Genomic DNA, 17,139 nt, shown 5'->3' with positions numbered 1-17,139 from the left:
ACTCTTTAAATAAATTCAGAGACAGAAATGTTTAAAAAAAAAAATCAAATCACAATGTTTTATATTCCAGTGTATTTCAAGTGCATTGTTTTTCAGGTATATTTTTTTCTCATATATATAATTCAATATTCTCATTTTCAGCTTTTATCACGTAAGCAAGGTACAACCAAAAAGAAAAAAAAGACAAAAAAAGAAAAGAAAAAGGTGGAATATACTTTAAATAAGAATTCAAGTATTCTTATGGAATGTCTTTAAAAAAAAAAAAGCAGGTAACAAATATTATCACCAAATGTAAACTCTAAAAATGATGAATTTGCCATGAACAATACCCAACCTATCACTGCGGCTCTAAATGGGGATTTTTTTCCCCCAAAAAATGTTTATATCAGAAATAATTCACGCGATGCTTAAAAAAAAAAGCAGGTGGATTTAAACTTCTATTATACATGTCACAGAACAACATTCACAATTTTTTGACCTGCGGAATCACAATCTACAAATGTGTGTATTTACAGTATAAAAATGTACAGGGTTTTTTGTCTAATCAACGTTTAAGAGGAGTTTAAAAGGTTTAACGGCTCAAACAGGAGTGTGTAGGGAGGGAAGGAATGCATATAACACTGATAAATAACCAAATAAACATTTTGATTGTTATTTGCTCGTGTGAGCAACACAAAGGACAAAATAGAAGAGTGATTTCAAGACATGAGCCAAGCCAATAAAACCATTTTAGACTGTGATATCTAAAATAATTTTCATAAAGACACGTTTGAACAAGAAGGTGATGTGGTCAGGTTTAAAGATCAGTGAGGGTGAGTGTTTGGTTTTTGTCCCGGCGGCTCGTCTGGAACAGGCTCCGGACCTCCGGGTGCCCGATCCGACCGACCGACCGACCGACTAGGAGCTTTCACTTCACACAGTACATGTGGGTATGATTTCTCGAGTCTCTGCTTTACCTCAAAGCTTCTCCAAACTTTTCGGGTTGGTCAGGATCTCTCTTGCCAGCCTCCATGTCTGCTTGGCGGCGTTTTCGAGCGCAGAGTGCGGTTTGCCCTGGAACAGGTCGAGGTTCGGCAGGAAGTAGTGCGGACACCGGCGGCACTGGAGACACGAGATGAGCTGCAGCAGGATGCCATTGAGCCGGTCTCCCAGACAGTTCTCATCCCAGTCCGACTCCCGGGGATGCTTCTCGCACTCATAGGACACCAAGGTCTTCATGTGGTAGTTGTTGAGCGGCTGGCCGGGGAGCTCGAGGTGCCGGTCGCGCAGAGTTTTCAGCAGCGAGAGGCACTTCTTCCTGCATCCGCCAAGCAGCAGCCTGTTCTCGGCCTCGGCGAACTGCAGCACCCAGGCGTCACTTTCGGCCGAGCTCTGCTTCCCGTTGAGCGAGTAGCACTCCTTGGAGAGCAGGTTAAATCCCTCAGCCTTGACCTCGGCCACGCGGTTCGGACCTGGCCACGGGATGTGTGGAAGGGGCCAGTGCGCGGCGCTGCGCGGCCAGATCCCTGTGCACTTGAACGCCGGTGTGATCTGGACCACGTAGCGGTCTCGAATGCGCAGCTTCACTTCACTCGTATCAGCCACCATCTTGACCGAGTCGCGGTAGCTGCACTTGTCCACGGCCTGCGCCACGAGCGTCTGGAAACGCGAGCGGATCTTGCGCGCCGACAGGTATCCAGAGGCCGTGATGAACTCCACCCAGAGAGACATGCTGCGCTTTCGGCCGTCGCTCAGCTTCAGCACGGCGCACCCGGGCAGCGAGCCGTCATCCACGAAGTTAAAGACGCCCATCTGGTTCAGATAAAGCACCACCTCGAACTCAGTCGGCGAGACCACTTCGAGGCCCTCGAACCGGTTGTCCAGCTCGTTGAGCGAGCTGATGAAGCGCGGTTCCTGGACCTCGACCTCCTTGAGCACATCTGAGACCACCTTACACACCTCGCGGATGGTCTTCGCGATGGCCGCCTTGCGCGCTTGGCACTTCTCGTTGTAGTACTTGTTCAGGTGGTACACGAGCTTGGCCTGCGCGGCGATCATGTTGGGGCAGAGGTCCGGGTTGTACACCGGAGGCTCGCAGTAACCCGACGGATCCAACGCGGCTGTTTGCACAGGAGCCAATGCTAGAGAAGAAAAAGGACCTATTAAGAGCAGAAAAAAAGTTTCCTCGTTTTTTTTTTTTTTTATGATAGGAAAAAAAAAAAATCAACCCTGCTTGCTAGTTGTGCTCCAGGCACATGCGTGCGCGCTCTGATGCTTATTCAATCATCCGCTTTGCTTTAGAGAAGGGAATGTTTATTATTAATATTATTATTTTTTAAAAGTATGTCCTCGATCCTTGCAGTGATCAAAAGTCCATGGTTGCCGCGTATAATCATACACACACATACATACATACACACACACACACACACACACACACCGTGTCCGCGCGCATCAATTACAAACACATCCTGTCGGATTTCCCCGGTTCACGCGCACGGTTTTTCGGAAAGTCTTGCGTGCTCGTGTGTGTGTGTGCGTGTGTGTGATGTGTGTGTGTGTGTATGTGTGTGTGCGCGCGCGACCGAGCATGTGTGTGTGTGTGTGTGTGTGTATAACTGTGTGTATATCCTCGCCTAACCGGTGTAGTCGGTGTGTTTCAGGTCTCAGCACACACACACGGCGCTCCAGTGAAATTATAAAGGGAGGGGTTTTTAAAGGCGTCCAATGACGGCGCGATTCGTCACCGCTCTCAGGCTTTATGGACCGCGGATTAAATGTAGAGCTTTTATATATGAGACTAAATTTAAACCGAATCGCGACTCTAGGACAGGAAACACCTATAGGATATACTGTGGGCTGAGAAAAAAACAAAAAACAAAAACAGGTTTATTTTTTTTTAAACTTGGTATTATTATTATTATTATTATTATTATTATTATTATTATTATTATTATGATGCTTGTTTTTTCTTCTTTCCCCCACTTTTCATCCGCATTATTGCGTCATTTCATTTCTTCTCATTTGCACCATTTTGCTCCAGTTGAGAAACCACTGCATGGTGACCTTGTTGTATTTCTGACTGGGTTTAACAAACCGTGTTGTTGAAATGACACTCGAGATCACAGGAGAGAGCGCGTTCTGTTCCCTGCTTGTATATGTTTTCGCTCCCCACAGTGCTGGACATTAATACGCGCGGTGTCCCAGTTCGAGTCTCTAAAATCTGCCATTTATTGTTCGTTTAGAAATAAACCCATATTCCCCGAGCAGCCTGTAAATATTAGACGCGTTAATAACAAGCTGAAGCTCGAATATTATAGAATTGCAGGCAGTAATGAGCCGCATCACCTGTTTATTGGAAAAGACGCAATTTTTGGCTCTCGGTAATAATGATTTTGGGATTATTAAACCTCCAAATAGGGCTAGGTTTAGATTTAGGTGTATTATTATTATTATTATTATTATTATTATTATTATTATTATTATTGTAAGTTTTGAGTTCAGGATAATGTTATGAAACCAAGAGGACACTTTTATTTATTTATTTATTTATTTAAAAGCTTAAACATATTCCTCGGTATTTAAAATTGAAAAGCTCGCTGTGTTTTTTTCCCCCTTTTTCTTTTTTTTTTACTTTTTGCGACAAATCCATCCATCAGGATAACTGTGCTGTCCTTTTTTTGTTTTCTTTCTGTACACCCTGATTGACTTTGTGTCGAGATGTAATTCGTGTGTGTGTGTGTGTTTTCTGTGTGTTGATTTTGAATTCGTTAATCAGGTTAATTATTCAGAAATCATCGATTTGAACCTGTGTATGTTTTGATATCCTGATTTCCCACACAGATTGTTCTCTATTTTATTTGACTTGTTGATTAATTCGGATGGAGTCTGAGTGTTTAGGGTGTTTTTTGAGTGCCGACTTTAAGTCGGGTTCCCCCCTCCCGTAAATTAGCTCGGCGGCAATAAATAAATAAATAAATAAATAAATAAGAAAGATCCACCTCATTTGATATAATACTCCTGCTATTATTTTCAAATTTTATTTCTTACATTTGTATATATATATATATATATATATATATATATATATATATATATATATATATATAAAATTTTTTCTTATGCAAATCATTTTATGATCCACCTCCTACACATCTGCACCCAGTGGCTCCTTCGTTTGATTGTATTGTGTTGTTTACTATTAGATTTGATTCTTTTCTTTCTGTATCATTTCCTGTATCATTACTATAACCGAGTTTACTCGATTTCAGATTTAACTGAATTAGTTTCGGATATTTCAAGGTCGCTCACTGGGTTAATTTTGGCTATAAGCAAAACACACACTCTGTCATCCTGAAAGACTGAATGATTTCAGCCGAGCTGCCTTCTGATGCTGCAGCTGTGTTCAGCTTTCTGTGTGTGTGTGTGTGTGTGTGTGTGTGTGTGTGTGTGTTGGTGGGGCTGCAAAGCTGTAAACAGGCCTTTAAGAAGAGCTGAAGCAAAACCAGCTCATGGTTGGATGGAAACATTCTGAGCGTCCCTCCTCCTCCATCATGCACACACTAGAGCTCACACACACACACACACACACACACACACACACACACACACACACACACACACACACACACACACAGACTGATGCTGATAAAGATACAGGTATACAAGACTCAATCAGTACAGAAATTAATAATTCATATCAGCTAATAATGATGAAATTAAAAATATTACTGACAATATTTAACCCTATACAATCCCTGTTTCTTTATTCATTCTTTTTTTACACTCTAAAGATTATTATTCATTAACTACAGTAACGCTTTGAGGGAAAGTATGTAATCACAAGCAGGAAAAAGGTAATTTTTTGTTGTTATTGTTTTTATTATTATGAGTCGATATACAGGCTATAAACTGGCTATGAGGTGAAGTTGAGTTGAATAATACCTGAGATTTTGTCGCTCCTCCAACTTTTTTTTTTTATCTTTATTCTTTATTTGGATCCCCATTAGCTTCCACAAAGTGCTTTCTTGTCTTCCTGGGGTCCACGATGAAAAATTACACTCGAATAAAAACAGATAATACAAGAATATTACATATAGGAGCAATGACCAAACACACAAAAAGAAAAAGTCAATATGATGCTATTATACTAATATGAATACTGATTATACTATAATACTAATATGATACTTATATGAAAGTCAAAGTGAGGATATATATATATAAAAGTCACGCATCAGACAAAATCGAATCAAATCGAATATTAAAACTAAAATATTATTTACTTCCAAATGCAAACATGATCTTATTTATATGAAAGTGTAACATCAGCGTCATCGCACACAATAATTAGTTTTTGGAAGTATTTTTAGGGTTGATGTACACACTCCAGCATGACCCTGACCAGGATAAAGTGGTTAGTGAAGATGAATGAATGATGAATCATGAATATACTCTGAATACTCTCCATCTCTGGTGTCATTTTGAAACAGCATGATGCTGAAATCACAATTATTTCCTCTAAAGTCAGACCGAGTCTCTAACTCCGAGTGCTGGTTGCTGTCTGGAGCTCATACTCCGCAGTGGGTTGGCCTTCACTGTATCCTGCTTGGCGCGGTCGACGTTGAAAAAGTTGCCAGCCATAATTAATAGCTCTCTGCTGCTTTTGGATGGAGATCACATATTAGATCTTGATTGCTTCATGAGGCAAAATATATAACAGGTGTACACTGAGCTCACTTCTGCTCTTCACAGTGAAGATGATTAAAAAACATATTTATTAATTTATTATTTATTTTATTTTCCAAACCAAAGAAAGTGAAGGGTATCTTCAAATCTTAGCCATAGAGATATTTTATCAAATACATGGTTGAATTAGTATTTATAGTGATAGTGAAAGAAGGGACGAGCTTCTGTGACACTTTTTATGTACTGTACCATGCAAAATGATACTGCACACACACACACACACACACACACACACACACACACACACACACACACACACACACAGACAGAGTTCTCAGTATTTTGTATATAGGCATTAGGTACACTTATCTTGGATTCTGATATATATCAGGCTTAATAATAATAATAATAATAATAATAATAATAATAATAATAATAATAAACAGTTATTCCACGAAATCGAGTCGTACATGAGCTGAGAGGCTATAAGCCATGTACGACCATGCAAAGTAGATAAATAAAAACTTTATCCAAAGTGTCCGACAAAATCCTTTCCGCTTAGAATGTAAACAAACCGGCAAAATGACAGGAGCAATTAGTGAAAAATGCGGTAAAAATAATAATAATAATTCTTGAAAATTAAAAAAAAAGATACGTTCTTAACATCAAATACTTTTATTCCATATTTTGTTGCTTTTTTTATTTTTGTATTTTTTCGGGTTTTGTTTTCGAGCAGAGTTTTTATTTCGTCCTCGGTTGCTTCAGCAACACACTCTGCCATTTTGTTTTTCTCTACTCACGGTATATGAGCTGATATCCTAGTAGCAGAGTAGCCAATCAGAACGCACGATTGCTCATATCCAGTGAATGTGGATAGAAAAATGTTCGTCATCTTAGTTGTTCACTAGATTAGTCAAGGAGCTCCGGGAAAGGGGGAACCCATTTTGGCTTATTGACTTTGAAATGAAGGAGTCGAAACTAAAATTCAGTTTAATTTAAAATATACAGTCCTGTGCAAACGTCTTGGACACATGCAAATTTGATGAATAAAAACTTTATACAAAACATCTGACAATATCATTTCCACTTTGAATGTAAACAAACCGGTGAAATGACAGGAGCAATTTGTGAAAAATGCAGTAATAATAATAATTCTTGAAAAAAAATATCTTACCATCAAATACTTTTATTCCACATTTTGTTGTGTTTTTTTTTTTTTTTGTATTTTTTGGGGTTTTGTTTTCGAGTAGAGTTTTTATTTCATCCTCGCTTGCTTCAGCAAAACGCTCCACCATTTCGTCAAGTCAAGTCAAGTCAAGTTTATTTGTACAGCGCGTTTAGCAATAAACATTGTCGCAAAGCAGCTTTACAGAATTTGAATGACTTTAAACTTAAGCTAATTTTATCCCTAATCTATCCCCAATGAGCAAGCCTGTGGCGATGGTGGCGAGGAAAAACTCCCTCAGACGACACGAGGAAGAAACCTCGAGAGGAACCAGACTCAAAAGGGAACCCATCCTCATTTGGGTGATAACAGACAATGTGATTATAACTTTTTTAACAGTTTTAACATGAAGTCTGTTTCGTTGAAGTTATAACTCTTCATTGATGGAGACTTGAGTGTAAAACTGTTCATGACAACTGCAGTCCTAATTTTTTTTGTTTTTTCTCTACCTACGGTATATGAGCTGATAGCCTAGTAGTAGAGTAGCCAATCAGAGTGCACAATTGCTCATATCCAGTGAATGTGGATAGAGTAATTTGTGATGTACTGGCGTCTCACACCCTGTGCTCACTGGATAAGCTCCGGGTCCACCGCAACCCTCAAACAGGACAAAGCATGTCAAACAAACAAACAAACAAACAAACAAACAAACAAACAAACAAACAAACAAACAAACAAACAAACAAATGCCCCTGTATGTATTCCTGCCTCGTGGCCAGTGCTCCTGGAATAGACCCCAGATCTACCATGACCCTGACCAGGGTTAAGAGCGTATTAAAGATGAATGAATGATGATAATTGATACACTAATAGAAAGAGGGTTCATAGTGGAAAATTCTACAGCTGGTTAACAGACAGAGATTTTCTCCATAAGTTTTATTTCCCTCATTCTCCATCTTCATGTAATTTCCCATATTGCGTCTCATTTTCCTTGGGATTAAACCTAGCACGTGCTCCGGGTCAGTCTGTCCCATTGACCCTCATGTTCAGCATTAAAAACCACATTTACCCAGTGTATGTTTTTAATATGACTAATCCACGGAGCGATCTGCATCAAGAGAAACCGCATCAAAGCATACTTTCACCATTTCTATCTCATTGTTGGAGCAGTTTACCGAACACATCCAAGCCATCAAATTGTAACTGCCGTATAACTCATCTGCGCTTTCAAAGCTGACCGAGCGCCACTTCATCTCCCCCTTGACCTCTCCCCTTTTTTATGTCTCTATAACGTCCACCATCTTCGCAGACGTTTCTGGGACAGCGCCTTTCGGTATGGACGCTATTTCCGACCCAGTGAATGGGACGTGTGATCGTGTAAATCAATACAATGAGTCTGGCTTCCGCTCATGTTGCACAAGCATATGACCGAGGACACGTTTAGCTCGCTGAAGGCCCCTTTGTTCTCGAGTTTCCTCCCCAGTGATCTCTTCATTTTTCTTCTTGGCCCTCTCGTCTTGTTCTGATGATCCGTCTTGTCAGAACATTTCGCGAGGCTCATAATGGCTCTTGTCAAACACCCAAAATTGGCATGTGACACCACACTTAACTGTCCCCGAAGAACCCTTTAAATCGGGTTCAAATAACCTTCTGTTTTAACTAGAGAGCTGATGGATAAACACGGATCCTTTTTTAAAAAATAGATTCGCATGCAGTGAAATGGAATGGCAGATAACGATATAATATTACACCATGTTGATGTGTATGATGTGTCTGAATAAACACACAAATTGGTTTATTAGTATTTTTAAAGCTGACGTGTAACCTCAGTGAAGGTGAGAATGAATACACTATTATACCAGTATCATATATTTCACAGTTATTCCATGAAATCGAGTCGCACATGAGGGCTGTAAGCCATGTACGACGAGATTGAGTGGAATAACTGTTTTATTCTATCCGCATTCACTGGATTTTAAGAAACGGAGCATTTTTATTGTTATTTGTTGCATATTCAGTCAATAAAAACTTTATCCAAAACGTCCAACAAAATCATTTCCGCTTAGAATATAAACGACCCGGCGACATGACAGGAGCAATTTGTGAAAAATGCAATAATAATAATAATAATAATAATAATAATTCTTGAAAAATAAAAATAAAAAGATACGTTCTTTCCATCAAATACTTTTTCTTCCGTATTTTGTTGCTTTTTTATTTTTTAGGGTTTTGTTTTTGAGTAGTTTTTATTTCATCCTCAGTTGGTTCAGCAACACGCTCCGCCATTTTGTTTTTCTCTACTCACGGTATATGAGCTGATATCTTAGTAGTAGAGTAGCCAATCAGAGCACGTGATTGCTCATATCCAGTGAAAGTGGATCGAATAAATATAAAGGATAGTACGATGGATAGATATGAATAAATATAGATATTTTTAATTCGTTTGTTTAATTTTGACCTTCGGTTCCAATTAGCATTAAAATAAACACTGGCTTTTTTTCAGTATTAATTTTCACAGTGATTACAAAGCAAAAGTCGTATTTACGATGAACATATCATTTTACTAGCTAGAGCTACCTATTTTTTTTGGAATAACTCATTATGAGCATGTATCACATTAAGCTTTTCTCAGTTACAGTTTCATTCTGGATTTCCATAGAGTGTCATTTCCAGGCGAACTTGATCTGAAAAGCAGTAAGGGATTAAACCATATCTGGAGCTTTCCTGCCATTGTCGCCCTCTAATTGAAGCTAATAGTCATTTTTTACATGTCTGTGTTAATAATCCTATTATTCAGTGACAAAAAGAGGTCATTGTGGCCATATTTCATCATCACACAGCGACGGTTCTTTGTGCTGGTCCCATCGTCGTCTTCGAGACGCTCTTTGTGCTCGGAAAGAACAGCAAAAAATGGATCCGAGCCAAAAGGCGTTGCTAGGTCACAGCACAGATTATCAAGTGGATTTAATGGAGTGGCGTATTCGAATATAAATCAGATTAAGGGCCTCGTTGTTTGAGAGCAGCGATATTACCATGGAGCCCGGCATTGCGAGAGATCGCATTATACAAGACGGACACTTATTATGACATATCCTTTTCAACTAGCTGTGACTGGATAGCAGAATTGTCATTGAGTTTTCGTAGCCGAGGCGAATTCGGTTATTCCAGGCAATATGGCCGCACCGCAGGACTCCCAGTTAATTTCCTTTTGCCTCCTGCCTGTCAGCCCCCTACCTTCAGCGCCTCGGATCCAGTCCCTCCATTTGTTTTAGTTTCCATGCCGCATTAGCGACCTCCTCCCATGGGGTGTTTGGTAGCTGAGGACAAAACAGCCCGAGGCGCACATTTTAGAGGCCAGAGCCATGTTCGGAGCAGCTCGCCAAGCTAAAGCCATATGTGCTTAAAGCACCTCTATAAACCCCAACCTTGAGAATACAAATTAACTTTACTGCTCTTTAAGTGCTCAGAGAGAGAGAGCGAGAGAGAGAGAGGACATTCAGAATAAAGATCCACTTAAATCACATCACATGAATCCCAGCACCATCCTGTTTCGCCCCCACTTCAATATGCAGCGCTCAGTGCCTTCCCTGATAAATGACACCCAAGCATTTGCATAGATTTCATTCATCATGAGAGTCAATTTGATTTTTTTTTGTAAATCTGGAATATCACGGAGTTTCTCTCACCATCATCATCAGCATCGTTCTTTATATTTTAGCATGATGTGGAAAAATAGTTCAACACCGCACCAATCCCAGCTCCCTGTGATTAATCTTAATGTGCCTGAGAGACGGCTTGTGTCTAGAGGTTGAGTCTGTAATCATTTGCCCGCTGACCCGATGATACGCAAACCAAAAACGTCTTCACAAAAGCCCCGGCATGGACAATGCACAAGATGCATTTCAAATTAATAACGCCGCCCCGTTTTAAAAGCGGGTGCTGAGCAGCCACTCATGGAAGGAGGAAAACAAAGGGAAAGGAGAAGAGAAAGAGAAAGAGAAAGAGGCTGCTCTCTTAACCAGGTTGGGGGGCTTTGGGTAATGAAATGGTGGTGGATGAAGCCCATGATGAAATTAGGCCATGTAACCCAAATACGAGATGAAGGCTTCATAATTGCAAGTTCTCGAGATCTGAGGTGCCGGGTGCCAACTGTCGGAGCAGGGCTAATGATGACAAATGTCTCTGTATGCAGATTGCATGAGGGGAGGGGCAGAGAGAGAGAGAGAGAGAGAGAGGTGGTCAGGAGGAGGGAGAGGGAGCCAGTGAGCTGCAGAAGTGGAAGTGAGACAGGCGACAAAAAGAAAATGAGCAAAAAAGTACAAAAGAATAATGATTCGTGTTATCGTCGAGGACTGATGTATGGATTATGCGGAGTTTATTGCGATGAATGCCCAGATGTTTTGGTTTGTTGTTTGGTTGGCTGTTTGGTGCCTACTGAAAAACTAGAGGGAAAGAAAATAGGGAACATTTCATCGATGTTATGAGCTAGGACTGAAAGACATGGATTAAAGCTCGAAAAATATTAAGCTGTTTCAGTTTGGAGTTTATTTTTTTAAAATAAAAAAATAATAGTCATCTTTGTTATCATGTAAGATGGAAAGTCGCATGGCTTACAGCACTAAAAACGTCCAGCTATTTTGGGTTGTGGTTTGGTTTGGGGTTTTGGTACCGACTGAACCAAAAGAGAGGAAGGAAGAAATAAATAAATGATGAAATACATAAGTAAACAAACAAACAAACAAACAAACAAACAAACAGTCATGTGAGTGATCATCTGGGACTGAAAGTCATGTGGATTATATCATGAACAGTGTCTTGCTGTTTTGGTTGATAGTTTGGTTTGGGGCTTTTTTGGTGCCACTGAAACAATGGTGGGAATAAAATAAATAAAATAACAAACAAACATAAACAAACAGACAAACAAATCACAATAATTTAAGTCATTTGGATTATCATGCTAAAAATGCCCAGCTGTAATTTCTTTCTTTCTTTCTTTCTTTCTTTCTTTCTTTCTTTCTTTCTTTCTTTCTTTGGTGCCTACTAAAAAAATGGAGTCAAAAAGAATAAATAAGTAAATTGGCAAACAAACAAAGAAATAAACAAATCACAATAATTTAAGTCATTTGGATTATTGTGCTAAAAATGCCCAGCTGTATTTTCTTTCTTTCTTTCTTTCTTTCTTTCTTTCTTTCTTTCTTTCTTTCTTTCTTTCTTTCTTTCTTTCTTTGGTGCCTACTGAAAAAAATGGAGTAAAAAATAAATAAGTAAATTAACAAACAAACAAACAAACAAACAAACAAACAAACAAACAAACAAACAAACAAACAAACAAACAATTATTTAAGTCATGTGGATTATAGTACTAAAAATGCCCAGCTGTTTTTTCTTTCTTTCTTTTTTGTGCCAACTGAAAAAGGGAGTGAAGAAGAATGAATAAGTAAACAAACAAACAAACAAACAAACAAACAAACAAACAAACAAACAAACAAACAAACAAACACAAAATTTAATTCATGTGGATTTTAGTGCTAAAAATGCCCAGATATATATTTTTCTTTCTTTCTTTTTTTGTTTTATTGGTACCTACTGAAAAAATGGAGTAAAAAGAATAAATAATTAAACAAACAAACAAACAAACAAACAAACAAACAAACAAACAAACAAACAAACACATCACAATCATTTAAGTCATGTGAATTATAGTGCTAAAATTGCCCAGCTGTTCTCTTTCTTTCTTTCTTTCTTTCTTTCTTTCTTTCTTTCTTTCTTTCTTTCTTTTTATTGCTACCTACTGAAAAAAATGGAGTAAAAAAGAATAAATAATTAAACAAACTAACTAACTAACTAACTAACTAACTAACTAACTAACTAACTAACTAACTAACTAACTAACTAACAAACAAACAAACAAACAAACAAAAAATCACAATCGTTTAAGTAATGTGAATTATAGTGCTAAAAATGCCCAGCTGTATTTTCTTTCTTTCTTTCTTTCTTTCTTTCTTTCTTTCTTTCTTTCTTTCTTTCTTTCTTTCTATTTTTTGGTGCCGACTAAAGAAATTATGTGAAAAAAATACGAAGTAAGTAAATTAATAAATAAACAAACAAATACATACATAGCACATACATAAACATGATCATCTGGGACCATCCATCATCATAAGGACAGAAAAATCCAGCTCTTCTACTTTGTAGTTCATTTGTCTTTTTGGTTCCTATTGAAACAATGGTGGAAAAAAATAATAAAAAATAGAATAAGTTAAAACAATGAGCAGTCATTTATCATATGGAACTCAAATGTGTGCAAATTATGGCGCAAAAAAATAGCCAGATGTTTTGCTTTGCACTTTGGTTGGCTTGTCAGTGCGTCCTGAACCATGAGAAAAAAAGACACAAAACCCTGATTAGTGCAACCTTTTGAACACATTTCAGACGATTCCTCAGACATTTCTTCTACTTGACTGTCCTCTCGAAAGGGTCAGTAATAACACGAAGAACGCTCCGTTCACATCTGAAATAGCCTGCCTTGCATATTTTGCCTTAAACGTACTCGTAAATCAGTCTGCGTTTATAGCGAGCAGCGAGGTTGGCTATTAAAAGAGCAAGGAGCTTTAGTGTTGCTGCAAGGCCCCAGCTTTCCCCAATTTGTTGCGTGAATGGCTTTTTGAAAGAGATCTGGGTCACTACAGAGGGAGCCCCCTTTTTTGTTTGCCCTCGCCCCATCTGTGTCATCTGGTGGTCCTGTGTGAGAGGGGCGGTATCACGGGGAGGCAGGGCTGTGTGTGTGGGTTCTCCCTGGTGACTGGGGCCAGTTGTTTTATGGACTCGCCAGAGTGGTGCAGGCAGTTCATAAGTTGCCGGTTCCTTTGTTTAGCACGATGGGAGGACACGTGGGAGGCGACACGGCCATATTGACGTATATCATTTCCATTAGTAACACGAACAAACCCCCAGCACACTTTCGCTTTCGGAGACCCTCTCAGATATTTTAGCTCTGAAAAAGTTTCCACGGTGAGGAAAACATTGCTGTTGTTCCATCAAGCACGTCACAAAAGGAAGTAGCATTTCCATATTGAGAAATAACTTATAGAAATGACTAAAAAAAAATCCCAAATTCTCATTGAACATTCGTTTGTGTTCTTCTTTGCCTTGATACAGGATGTATTCCTCTGAGTGATGCGGTGAGACAGCTCCAGACTCACGGCTCTGCTTTGTATGAACCAGCAGCACGCGGGCCTAGTGGCCAGCCGCTTATATTACACGCTCATTAACACCATATGAGTGCCTTTGTGAAGCTGACACGCCACCTCAATGAAGGTTAAAATGATTGATACCTTTAGGGTGGATTTACGCGAGTGTCATTTCAGGAGGATTTAAATTTCACAGCGCTGAGAAGAAATTAGAAATTGGTTTTATTAATACATCTCAGGGCAGATGTTCGCACCAGTGAGTTGTAATGCGCAGAAAGGAAATCTGCATTAAAGTAAGGAGACACTTTCTTTCCTGAGGCAAGTCATCATGTTAACTTTCATCTGATTTTTTTTTTTTTTTTTAATAGCCAAGACTTTTCATTCTTAGCGATTCATTATAAAGCCTGATTTTCTTTCAGGCCTTTTATGATATTAACCTCAATAATCTATAGATTGAAGCACAACAGCTAAATAATGAACGATGGAGTGGTGTAATGTACACTACCGTTCAAAAGTTTGGGGTCACCCAGACAATTTTGTGTTTTCCATGAAAAGTCACACTTTTATTTACCACCATAAGTTGTAAAATGAATAGAAAATATAGTCAAGACATTTTTCTGGCCATTTTGAGCATTTAATCGACCCCACAAATGTGATGCTCCAGAAACTCAATCTGCTCAAAGGAAGGTCAGTTTTATAGCTTCTCTAAAGAGCTCAACTGTTTTCAGCTGTGCTAACATGATTGTACAAGGGTTTTCTAATCATCCATTAGCCTTCTGAGGCAATGAGCAAACACATTGTACCATTAGAACACTGGAGTGAGAGTTGCTGGAAATGGGCCTCTATACACCTATGGAGATATTGCACCAAAAACCAGACATTTGCAGCTAGAATAGTCATTTACCACATTAGCAATGTATAGAGTGGATTTCTGATTAGTTTAAAGTGAGCTTCATTGAAAAGAACAGTGCTTTTCTTTCAAAAATAAGGACATTTCAAAGTGACCCCAAACTTTTGAACGGTAGTGTAGATTGAAGCACAACAGCTAAATAATGAACGATGGAGTGGTGTAATGTACTCGGATGCCGAATTGGCATGTCCTGAAGTGTTTTATTACAATCATGATGACAATGTTTAATTTCTTAATTTAAAAAAAAACAAAAAAACACGTCCTACATTTAACATTAAACTTTATAGTTGTGTTTAATGTTATAGAATATCTGTAACACAACTTTGATTTGATTTTCACTTGTCACTTATGCTATACTAGCTATATATTCATTCCTTCACCAGCCTCTCTCTCTCTCTCTCTCTCTCTCTCTCTCTCTTTTTTCCTCACTCTTCAACTTTAAATGACCAAAAAATACAAAAAACAGATTGGTACTGAGAAATGAAACAGAGATCGGCATGGAATACTCATAAAAATAATGTTTTATTCTGTCCACATTCACTGGATATGAGCAATCACGCGCTCTGATTGGCTACTCCACTACTAGGATATCAGCTCATATACCATGAGTAGAGAAAAAACAAAATGGCGGAGCATTTTGCTGAACCAACCGAGGACGAAATAAAAACTCTACTTGAAAACAAAACCCTCCACAATACAAAAAAAAGCAACAAAATATGGAATGAAAGTGTTTGATGATAAGAACGTCTTTTTTTTATTTTCAAGAATTATTATTATTATCATCACATTTTTCACAAATCGCTCCTGTCATTTCACCAGTTTGTTTACATTCTAAGCAGAAATGATTTTGTCAGACATTTTGTATGAAGTTTTTATTTATCGAGTTTGCCAAAAATAAAAATGCTCTGTTTCTTAAAATCCAGTGAACGTGGATAGAATAAAACAGTTATTCCACTCAATCTCGTGGTACATGGCTTATAGCCAACTCAGTGCTATGCGCCTCGTCAGCTATCAGCTCATGTATGACTTAATTTCGTGGAATAACTGTTAAATATTTCTATCGCGCCTTTCACAATCCCAAGGTTGCTTTAAAGGTGGGGGGTGGGTCAAAAAGACTAAGCAATAAGGCTACGTTTACATTACGTCGAATCAGCAGATCATCAGATTAATGTTCTTAAAATGATTCGCGTTTACACTAAAACCGTTAGCCGTGCACACAGCAACACCAATACACGGATACGCTCGGCTCCGCAGGCATCCTGCGCTCCAAATCACTCCGCCCTGAACAGCGAGTGCCCTCTGGAGGGTGCGCACTCCGGCCCTGTGCAGCTCACAGAGCGTGCGAGTGAAGTGCACGAGCAGTGATTCGGGACTGAGCCGCTGTGTGTGTGATCCCAGCGCATATCACTTACTACTTGCAAGTGGAAGGATGGCAAGCCTAAAGACAATCATAACTACACAATGGGCAGTATTTGCATCAGTATTTGCAGTATTTTCATACTTTTATACTCTTTAATGAAAGGTGATACAAGGCGGAAGTCCGCGCCGTTTTTCAGCAGTCGCGTCACATGACCAACGCCAGCGAATCAGGAAGGTGGATGTCACAGTGACGTTGTCCAATGAGACGCCAGCTAGAGCTCAGCACAGCGTATTCGCGTATTCTCAATGTTTACACAGCACCGGACCAGATACGATCTAGATTGAATACGTGGACGCTGGCGGATTCCCGTTTCCCGGCTTTTCCAGGTGGTTTAATGTAAACGGACAGTGCATCCGCGAAGAAAACGAGACAGATACGGTCTAATGTAAACGTAGCCTAAGAAAAGAAGAGAAATGTTCATAGGTTCATAGATAAGTCTTCATTTGAGATTTGAAAGTAAAAAAAAAGGGGGAGGCATGGTGGTGTAGTGGTTAGCACTGTCGCCTCACAGCAAGAAGGTTCTGGGTTCGAGCCCAGCAGCCAATGGGGGCCTTTCAATGTGGAGTTTGCCTGTTCTCCCCGTGTCCGCGTGGGTTTCCTCCAGGTGCTCCGGTTTCCCCCACAGTCCAAAGACATGCAGGTAAGGCTAATTGGTGGCTCTAAATTGACCGTAGGTGTGAATGTGAGCGTGAATGGTTGTTTGTCTCTGTGTGCCAGCCCTGTGATGACCTGGTGACTTGTCCAGGGTGTACCCCGCCTCTCGCCCGTAGTCAGCTGGGATAGGAAT

General features: G+C 39.4%; 2 protein-coding genes across 2 annotated transcripts in view; one reads left to right on the top strand and one right to left on the bottom strand.

Annotated features, from left to right (window-relative positions):
- nbeab (neurobeachin b) overlaps positions 1-17,139 on the top strand; it is a 793,085-nt gene that overhangs the window by 491,952 nt on the left and 283,994 nt on the right. The gene's annotated exons all lie outside the window — the stretch shown is intronic.
- On the bottom strand, positions 91-2,628 carry mab21l1 (mab-21-like 1). Its single transcript, XM_060898186.1, has one exon. The coding sequence runs from the start codon at positions 2,035-2,037 to the stop codon at positions 958-960; it is 1,080 nt and encodes a 359-aa protein (XP_060754169.1). The 5' UTR covers positions 2,038-2,628; the 3' UTR covers positions 91-957.

The sequence above is a fragment of the Neoarius graeffei genome, chromosome 17 (genome assembly GCF_027579695.1).
Source record: "Neoarius graeffei isolate fNeoGra1 chromosome 17, fNeoGra1.pri, whole genome shotgun sequence".
Classification (NCBI taxonomy): Eukaryota; Metazoa; Chordata; class Actinopteri; order Siluriformes; family Ariidae; genus Neoarius; species Neoarius graeffei.
The sequence above is the reverse complement of the archived record's forward strand: the minus strand, read 5'-3'. Positions and strand labels throughout refer to the sequence as shown.

What these genes read in the sequence shown, in the direction of transcription:
- mab21l1 (XM_060898186.1), bottom strand. Translation starts at nt 2,037, where the DNA reads ATGATCGCCGCGCAGGCCAAGCTCGTGTACCACCTGAACAAGTACTAC.